The 10,243-nt window shown below is 40.0% G+C and overlaps 1 protein-coding gene across 2 annotated transcripts; it reads left to right on the plus strand.

The window, feature by feature from the left end:
• Positions 1 to 5,258: 5,258 nt before the first annotated feature.
• On the plus strand, positions 5,259 to 9,579 carry LOC131701541 (cbp/p300-interacting transactivator 3-like). Of its 2 annotated transcripts, none has more exons than XM_059000156.1 (2): positions 5,259 to 5,450; positions 7,033 to 9,579. In XM_059000156.1, exon 2 carries the CDS (start codon positions 7,051 to 7,053, stop codon positions 7,801 to 7,803), a length of 753 nt encoding a protein of 250 aa, XP_058856139.1. In that variant the 5' UTR covers positions 5,259 to 5,450; positions 7,033 to 7,050; the 3' UTR covers positions 7,804 to 9,579. The 2 variants fall into 2 exon arrangements, with proteins under 2 accessions (XP_058856139.1, XP_058856140.1); XM_059000157.1 differs by lacking the exon at positions 5,259 to 5,450 and adding an exon at positions 6,034 to 6,163.
• Positions 9,580 to 10,243: the final 664 nt, after the last annotated feature.

Genomic DNA, 10,243 nt, shown 5'->3' on the forward strand with positions numbered 1-10,243 from the left:
ATTAGACAATCACTAATTTGCCTATTTTGACAATTTCTCAAGATTTTCAGTCACAATGGTTTGATTTCATATGCACAGCAAATCAAAACTACACAAGCAGCGGGGTGTTCTAACACATTTGCACACTACTGTATATTTAAAGATTAAATAATCTTTCAGGAAATAAGATGTTTAGTGATCAAGGGGGCTGGGTGGGAAAAACTGGACCTTAAAAGACGCACCCCTCGTCGTTCTATATTCCAAAAAATATTTTTGGGTACAACTGGACTTGTGAGATGGCTTGATGATTAAAATGTTTGCATTTATTTAAAGAGGAGACAATAAGCTATTTACCAAGATATTTGGTATCTGAGTGGGATAAAATGGTCAATAAATTGTCCCACTCCCAGTGAGTCTGTTTCAAGGCTGGTGACACATGTGTTTTTGTTAGGCTGAAAACTGGTTAAAGAATCACCTATAAGTTTATATTTTTTATCGATATTTCCACACTACATCTTTTTAAACCAATAAGTACAAGTAAATGAGACTCTATATTAAAATATCAGTCATGAAATCGTAAATAGTGTATGTAAAAAAGAAGAAGTAGGTCCATATCAAGACTGTGGTCTACTTGTCGGTCTGTTTGTCTGAGGTGTAACTTGAACACAATACAAGTCCCAATTTAGTGGCATTCCCCTGTAAAATGGCCTGTAGTGTTGCCGACTCCGTCCCCCATCTCTCCTCTGAGGTATTTAAGCTTTAATTAAAAACAAACAACACAGCAGCAGGGTGTCCGGTCGGAGAGCTGGAGCCTGTGCTGACAGATCTCGCTGATTCGCTAGTGACCCTGCAAACTTGAAAGTCGGTTCAGGAAGTTAGCACCTAATTCAGAGGGGGTGGCAGGTACATTCACAGGTCATGCAAACAATGAACTGAGACACAGAAAAGGTTAAGAGGAGTTGGAATGTTTCCTTTGACGTACGGTCACCCAGTTAATCAAATATAAGCAAATTACAAGTAAGGAAGTTATTGCTAGCCCTGCCCATGCGATTGCAAGCCAGAGGAAAAAAGTACAGTAAGTTGCAATGTAATGGTTGTGTATTGAGATTTTCATTTTTTGATGCATCACTGTAGCATCAGAACTGGGAGTGCAGAGCATCTAGTAAGACACTGTTACAGAGATACAGGGGAATTCATTGTCAAGAGTACAGACATTTAGACTTGAGCCAAGTGGTAAATGTTATACTTAGTCATTGTTGGAAATATGCAAAGTGTCAAAGTCATTAGAGTATGTGTACTGTGAAAGACATTTTTAAAGCTCAACACTTGTCTGTCAAATATTTCCCATACAAATAAATGCTGTTCACACGTATTGTATAAGGGTTAAAGGGTTAAATGTGTTGAATCCAACAGTTTAAACAGAATAGAACACCACCCCTAATGTAAACGGTTATTTTTCAGATTTACTTTATTTTTTGCCCAGCATCATGTGAGATGTAATTTATGAATTCAAAACACTTTGAAAATTATTCAATATGTTTTTTATTTTCACGTGTTTAGAAATAAAATAACGTTTGGTATTCAATTAACTTCCCTACACTAGAGGTATTGCCCTATTCACAAATTATATTCACTGTAATGTCTAGAATGTTGTATTCTTTACCAAGGTTCTAAGAATATTTTGTTAATATCAAGCTATTCATCGGTACTGTGCCAAGTCACATTGAGTGTTAAACTATTGAACTAGTGCACTAAATATGGAACTACATTGACTCTCTGCTCAGTGAAAACAATCAATTTCAGTGTTTTACAGCCGGTCGTATGACTATAAGGTTCCTTTATGTATGTATCGCTATTGGTGATATTTAGTTAAGAAAAGCCTATAGGAGGCAGTGTGGTCCAGTGGTTAAAGAAAAGGTCTTGTAACCAGGAGGTCCCTGGTTCAAATCCCACCTCAGCCACTGACTCATTGTGTGACCCTGAGCAAGTCACTTCACCTCCTTGTGCTCCGTCTTTCGGGTGAGATGTAATTGTAAGTGACTCTGCAGCTGATGCATAGTTCACACACCCTAGTCTCTGTAAGTCGCCTTGGATAAAGGCATCTGCTAAATAAACAAATAATAATAATATTTAAATAGTGTGGTATTTTAAAATATGTTTTAAAGGAGTGATAACCACATTTTGTAAAATCAATTTCTTACATCTTATTAGCATAAACAGAGATACAATTATGACATTTTTCTTGGTTGTATTTTATAATGCATATATGTTTTTGTTTTTCTAAGTTCTGGCAGGGCAACTTTCGAACCCCATAGAGTTAAACAACCTTTTTTTGACCGCCTGTGTATAGGTCATGTGACCTTAATGTACCTCAACCATCTGCATATTCCATACTTTTATTTGGAACAACACTGACACCACAACAGCATAAATATACCAAGATACAAAGTGTGCCTTTTGCAGAATAAAACATGTTAAGCAGACTTTAATTCAGTTAAAGTGTAACAGAACTCGGCCAAAACAACTGTATACACATGCAGAACACAGTCTGTAGGCACAGTGGATACTAGTTGAAAGGAACTTGCTGTCCACTGGTGATTAAACACATCAGTAATACCAATCAGCCTTAAAAGGTCTTCCTGAACAGTGAAGACACATGAATCCATTGACGAGCTGTACAGTAAACACCATGACAAAGGCATTCTCTGTGCACCATCCAAAGGTTAGGAGGGGGGTTTAGCAAGTCACTCCTCCCTCTGGGTGCTTCCTCTTTTGTTGCTCGCTTCAGGAAAGGCATGGAGTTGTGAGGCCTGCTCCTCTGAGCTACAGTGTGTATGAGCCGCGTTTAGAAACAATTTCTCATTGTTCTCCACCCTCCACCACCCACAGAAGAGCTGATCACCCGAGTGCCTTTACAGGACCATCTGCTGGGACGGAAGACAGGAGCAGCTGCAGGCTTCCCTGCTACAACAGCCCCTACCTCTCCGACCTTACAGAACAGTGTCAAATCATTGTATGAAGAATCCCTTAGAAAAGTTTACCACAGTGAAAGCATGGTAAAGCATAGGGAAGCATTGTAAAGTACAGAGGGGTACGATAAATACACAATTAAAACATTTTGTATGGTGTGGTCCAGTGGTTAAAGAAAAGGGCTTGTAACCAGGAGGTCCCCAGTTCAAATCCCACCTCAGTCACTGACTCATTGTGTGACCCTGAGCAAGTCACTTAACCTCCTTGTGCTCCGTCTTTCGGGTGAGACGTAATTGTAAGTGACTCTGCGGCTGATGCATAGTTCATACACCCTAGTCTCTGTAAATCGCCTTGGATAAAGGCGTCTGCTAAATAAACAAATAATAATAATAACTCTAGCAGAACCATAGCGACTCTATGCTCCCTATACAGCAGCACACTGCTGACTGCTGTTACTGTGGCACGGTACTGCACTAGGTAGTCAGTATGTATCTTGTATTAAAAAACAGGTTGCCAAACGAGATAATTTACTTTCAACCCAGGGCTGGCTCCGAATCTGGCTTCTCAGGTCACAAGCAAGTTTGGTTATCTCCACTCAGCCCACACGGGATATAAGTCCACATGACAAAACTACGACACAATTAGACACACAGTATTTTGGCACAATTGCCATTGTCTGCTTGAGAGATAAGGTAAGGGAGCAGCATGCTGTTTGTTCACTAGCAGGCACAAACTTAATCAGTGTGATCCATGTGTCAGCCTCCCCTCCCCCACACCCCAAGGCATCAGAGGAACCTGGCTTGCACTGCTCTTTCAACCTCTAAACCAATTCCATATTGTCTTTATGAGTCCTAGCGTATACTTTTAAATAGGATTTTCTAGTATTTTGGTGAATGCACTCCATTCAAACCATTGGAATTGGTAATATTGTAGAACTATGTTCTGTATGCAAATTCTTACCATGATTACTGTAAAATGTATCGCTTTACTACTAAGAGTCAAACACCGAAATACTATCAAATCCAAAGTCATATAGTGATCTTAAGAATAAGGATTTTCTGAAGGATAATTTCTGGTTTACTACTGAATTAGAGAGATTGCAAGTGGCAAGTTGCAGGAGCATGCTTATTTTTTGCACATGCAACTGCTTGCTTTGGAGCATGGAAACAAACTGGATCGTCAATAACTTTCTATTGATTTTCTATTTTTTTTAATGGTTGATTGAAAACCTGAATTTGGTGCCATAGTTTTTTTTTTTTTTTTTTAAAGAAAGATAACCGACTGGAGTAACTTGATCCTGTTGTTGTTTTCACCCAGGTATAGGTGCCATGCGTGGAGCCACACCCCACAGTGAGCGTGCAATGTGTACAGCCTATTGTAAATGCATCAGGACATTCCTGCCTCTCTGAATTGCATACTGCACCCGAAGAACTATGCAAGTGCTCCCTCTTAAGAATGCTGTAGTAAAGAGTGGCCATAGCACCTAATAACCAGTTCTATAATATAAAGGGATACTTTATAATGAGGAAGCTCAGTACTACTGCATTAATATCACACTCCTATAGGCAGACTACCTCATCAATATTTCCCCACCCAAGTTATTTTGAACCTCCAACATTTGCATTGCACCCCAAAAGGCAGAGAGACAAATTTACTGCAACCCTGAGTAATATATTGTATCCACAGTCAAAATACCACTGTAATCACTGTATTCCCCATTAATTTATAGTGCACACTGCCTCCCAGTCCTTCAGCCCTAACCACTTGGCCACCCTACCTCCCAGTCCCTCTTCTCAAACCACTAGGCCACCCTGCCTCCCAGTCACTTTGCTCAAACCACTAGGCCACCCTGCCTCCCAGTCACTTTGCTCAAACCACTAAGTCCACAGTATGAAGACTGCTCCACTTCAGATAAATGAGTGCCTTTGTTATAGGAAGACCAGCACATTGATATTTGGAGCAAGGTTCTTTAAAAGCGAGTTAAACGCCACTAGAAGACCTTTGTTTGTCTTCCACATAAACGGGTTAATAATATAAATGACTTGCTTCTTGAAAGTTAGCTATCTAGCGCCTCCCGTTTCTCAAGGGCAAGCAGCAGGCAACCTCCGTTAAACTAAGCCAGTCTCTTTTCAACAACCAAATTAAACAAAAACAAACGGGAGGGAACTAATTGGCCAGTGGGACTTTTCGAGGTAATCCACTTTTGCACAATGATTAGAAGGACCAATGGCGGCAAAGGAAAGGAGGGGACTCGAAAGCTCCGCCTTCGCTCCTCTCTCTCTTTCTCCATCTCATCTGAGCTTTTTAGTGTATATAATTCCAGGGCTGACCCAGAAAATACACACTCGTTTGAAGATCAGATGCGACTCTCTTTGTGTTCCATTTTTCCAAGAGCATGAAGCTTTTCGCTTTGGAATTTATCTTTTAACTTTTTGGTGCTACTGTAAAGATTTTATACAAAATACAACCGTAACTGTACTTTGGAGCAACGCCGTATTCTGGTATGTATTGTGTTTTTATTCGATTTATTAAGGGGGAGGAAGTGATAACCTCGCTTTGAGAGTTTCTTCACAGAGCGTTTCCATTGTTCGCTTTTTTCCTTGGAATTTTTGCAAGTGCAGTGTGATTTATTTATTTATTTATTTATTTTAAATCCTGGTGAGCCATTTAAGTTAAACTTGGAAGTGTTTGAAATAAGCAAAACGTTGGCAGTTTTTGGTTGCTTTGTTACAATTTAGACCACACACACACACACGTTATATTATATAGTATATGTTTTACAGATGTATGACATAAGCTTTATTAATTCAAAGATGTAATAATAATGTGCTCCTATTCTTAAGTTTCGGTATGCCAATTGTGACTCTCTTTTTTATTGTTATTTGATGCCAACCGGGTTTTGTAAACGGGGTTACGCTTCTTATATTTGCACACATTTGTTACACACATGATAACGTAACGAACATTTGGTGTCAGTCGCAGCAGTCCAGGCGCGGAAGGGTTAATGCCTTCTGCAAAGGAGCTGATCGTTGTTTTCGGTCGATGTCTCAAGGGGGCACAACTGCAGCAGATCAGCAATGGCTGATAGCAAAGAAAGGAAATGTTGCCCCTGTAGTTTAAATACATGCAGAAGGGAGTTTCATTGAACGTTTTTTTTTTTCTTTCTTTCTTCTGGTTACCAACCGTGCCTGCAGCTTGGCTTCCAGACAACGCTGTGTGTTTTAGTATAGTTTACACGTAACACGCTGGCTTATATAATACTGTTAATTATTTGCAACATGCACTTTGTTTCCAGCTAGCTCGTATTATTAAGGTGACGTTGATAGCTACGTTATTGATAGCTAACAATCGGCTGCCTGCTTTGTAAATATTGATACTCTGTAGCCGTTTTATTATGGTGAAAAGCAGCTGCTAGTGACAACGATTACAACAACTATGGTGATAACTGCAGAGAGACTAGTATTGAACAACAGTGGCGAAATGGCTTTTCAAACCATTCATGATATTATAGTGCCGGTCTTGTAAAACTGTGTGCCTTTTGTGAGCAGATAGCGAGGTGGCACGCCGTATGTTTGTACTAGGTCAGACAGAAGCATGTCCTCTGAGGATGGATAAAACCGGTTTGACTAAAGCTTAAGTGTTTGCGTAAAAAATAGATATATTTGTGCGAGAATAAACCCGAGTGTGGATTGTATTTATTTATTATTTTTGACACAGGATTTGTGACTCTGTGACCCAGTTTAATAACACAAAGCCTCAATGCTAGTGTGCTAAACATTATGTAATGGCACCACAACTGTACCTTACCCTACTTTTGTAGTGTTATTAAATGGTATATCGTTAAACTTGTAAATGAGTCAAGTCGTTTAGCTGTGGCTTTTTTTTCCTGCCAAAGCGAAAATGGCATTTTGTAAACCCCTGGGGAGAAAGTAACAATAAAATAATGCTTTCACAGTATCTGTGTTGCCTAAACAAGAGGCAGGGAACATAGAAGGGACAAAAGAAAAGTATTTAATTCACTGTCATTTTTTTTTACATTGTTTTCACTTTCATTTACTAAATGGTTTCATTGTTTGTTTGCAGTGACTCAAGGAATAAGCCATGGCCGAGCATATGATGATGCCCATGAACCACGGATCTGTTGGCGGGGGCCTGCACAACTACAGAATGGGGATGAACGGTGGCCTGCAGCAGGCACCCCCTCAGCACCACCTGCAGCAAGCCGGGCTCCGGAGCCTCCCGAACGGCCAAATGATGCACTACGGAGGGGGGGCTCCAAGCAACATGGAAGCCGCGATGAGGCAGAGGCCCGGAATGATAGCAGGGCTAAACGGAGGGCAGATGAACGGCGGGCAGATGGGGCATCACCACCAGATGTCTAACAACGTTATGTACAACAACCAGAGCCAACAGCAACACCACCCACAACAGCAGCAGCAACACCACCATCACCAGCACCCACAGCAGCAGCAGCAGCAACAGCAGCAGCATCAGCAGTATGTGAGTGGAGGGATGACCTCACAACAGCTTATGGCCAGCATGCATTTGCAAAAACTCAACACCCAGTACCACGGGCACCCTCTGATGCCCGTGACTGGGAACCATATGAATTCTGGACCACAATACAGAATGGCACCCAACCAGTTGGTGGGTATGCAACATATGGGGGCTCCTGCCCTGACTTTGAATATCATGGATACAGACTTGATAGATGAGGAGGTACTGACTTCACTGGTCTTGGAATTGGGCTTGGACCGTATACAGGAGCTCCCCGAACTGTTTTTGGGACAGAATGAGTTTGATTTTATCTCAGACTTTGTTAGCAAACAGCAGCCCAGCACAATAAGCTGTTAGGGGAGGTGGTAAGCTGTTTAGAGGCAAGGGTTGGTGTTGTGGGGTGAAATGGGAGGGGAGGGTTATGTCGGACAATCTTTTTTTTTAATTCTATATATTTATGGTAATATAAAAACAAATAAAAATGATTTGCACTGGATTACCATTTGTTTTCAGGACTGTTGGATATTTTGAGGCACATTTCAGTTCATGCAATAGTTTTTGTTTGTGTCCTTTGTGTTTTTGAAGGATGAATGTAACCTTAGTTGGCAGGATTCATGTTCAAACACAACAGCTACGTCGTTTGCCCAGCCTTGAAAGATTTGGTTTCTCTGGGCTTTTTAAATCATTTGATTTTCATTTTGGATTTAGAACAAACTTGGGAGGGGGGTTAGGGGCAACAATTCCAAAAACTTGGACTTTAAAAAGCAACGTGGGACTTCTCACTCTCTGTACAAACCCATGAAAAGGGGGGATTGAAGATGCCTTTACAGGAACTGTTGATTTGCTTTATAATTTCTGTGCAAATACTGGTACAAAAATCTGTACACAGTGGCTTTAGAATCAGCTAAAAATGTGTGCTATGTACTGTATGCGTGGGACAGATATAGTCAAAATAGTTTCTGCAATGGCCAGCTGTCCTACTCAAGATTTACAACTTGGGTGTGGTTTATTCTTGGGGATTTCCTGAATAATTGAAATATCCCATTACAATTTACTGTGGATTAAGCAGCTTTGCAAGTGAATTGATGTATATTGTTTTTTCTACCCCCCTCCCCCCATATTCCGATTGGGTTCTAGAATCTAAATCCCCCTGGGTCCCAGTCCTTATTTCCAGCATGGTGGGCCACAGTAGCTTGCATTTGTTTTTGTAAACCACTATTTCCTGTACATTTAGCCAAGCAAATAAGCTCTTTCTGGTGTGGTATGCTGTACCAAAGCAGAAATCTCCTATATTTGTTTAACTGCAATGAAAACTTGCCTGTGATCATATTACCTTCACAAGGAATCTTTATCAGGATTGCATTGCCCCCACCCCCAGCTCACTGCCAGGGCTCATCTTAATAGCACTCGACAGATTCCCATTGTACAGATGGTACTATATTAGACAAAGCTTTGTTAATTTAACTTAATTTAAAGAGTCTCAATGCAGAGTTACATTTTTCCCTCCCTCTTTCCTGCCCTTCCTTTTTTGTTTTATCAGTTCTTGGTCCTATAAAGCATTTGTATTTATTTTCAGAATTAATAAAATTGATATTTATTTAATAATCAAACAAACCTGAGCACTTTCTTGTTGTTTTGAATATGTTGTGCTGGTGTAAACATGGCTTGAATATTCAAATATTCTTTAATTTTAATGAAAACTATAGCATAATTGTACTCCTATAGAAAGAGATACCTTAATTACCAATTTAGGAAAGAAACACTGTTCTATACAGCAGTCATTTATAAATTCTGTTGAGTGAACGTGGTCATTTTTGCCACTGAATACATTTGAAGCAATTGAATATTCGACTACTTGTTTCAGCGCTACTAAAAATGTACATTTCTTTTCCTCAAATAGTTTTTCTGGAAAGAACATGTTGCAAAATGAACTTGCTATAGTGTTTGACTAGGCATTTCTTTATAATGCTAATGAGTTAGATGTATTTGGTGCACGGATTCCAGTAAAGCCAGCTAAATCACTGGCTTCTAGTCATGTGTTGTCACTATAGGTAAGAAATGCTTTGTTCTTTCTACAGCTGTGGTTTGCATGACGCTTTTGGTAAAAAAAAAAAAAAAAAAAAAAAGTGAAAACTAACCCAAGATGTTCCACAGGTTCACAAGAAAGACAAACAGGGCTGTGTGGCAGAGTCCCAGCTGGCATTGGGCGATCCTAAAAAGCGTTGGTTTTGCTAGTAATCCCTACCACCCTTGGACATTAGCATAGCAAACCTTGGTGCCCACGGCAGCATGAAGGTACCACACTAGAAGCTTGGGTTGTACTCTACGCCAGTCTTCAAAGGTTACGCCAAAGCTGATGATGTTACAGTATCATTATCCTTCACTTTATTTTGCTAAATATTTTGTTACTAAAATGACAAATGAGGCAGTTTGAATGATTTAATGTCATTTTTAGGCATTAAGGGAAATTACTTGATTGCTTATGAGCTTATCCGGAAACCTCTCTTGAATCAGAAAGGTTTGAGAGTTTATTTTTGTGTTAGTTAAACAATGTAGGGTCATTCCAGTAGATTCTGGGGAGCGGTGCTGTAAGAATGCATGGTGAAAAGAACAAATGGTGCAAAGTGTCTGAAGGTGGTAAAAATACCCAATTTTATTCCATCTGTGTGTTGACCAATGGGATTTTTCAAGGGCTTTCCAGCAAATAAAGAATGCATTGATTTTGAGTAACCCCTATTGGGCCTCTTGAGCTGGACTGCAATACTTCAAGAAAACAAATGACTCGGATGTAAGGGTT

This window comes from Acipenser ruthenus, chromosome 25 (genome assembly GCF_902713425.1).
Source record: "Acipenser ruthenus chromosome 25, fAciRut3.2 maternal haplotype, whole genome shotgun sequence".
Classification (NCBI taxonomy): Eukaryota; Metazoa; Chordata; class Actinopteri; order Acipenseriformes; family Acipenseridae; genus Acipenser; species Acipenser ruthenus.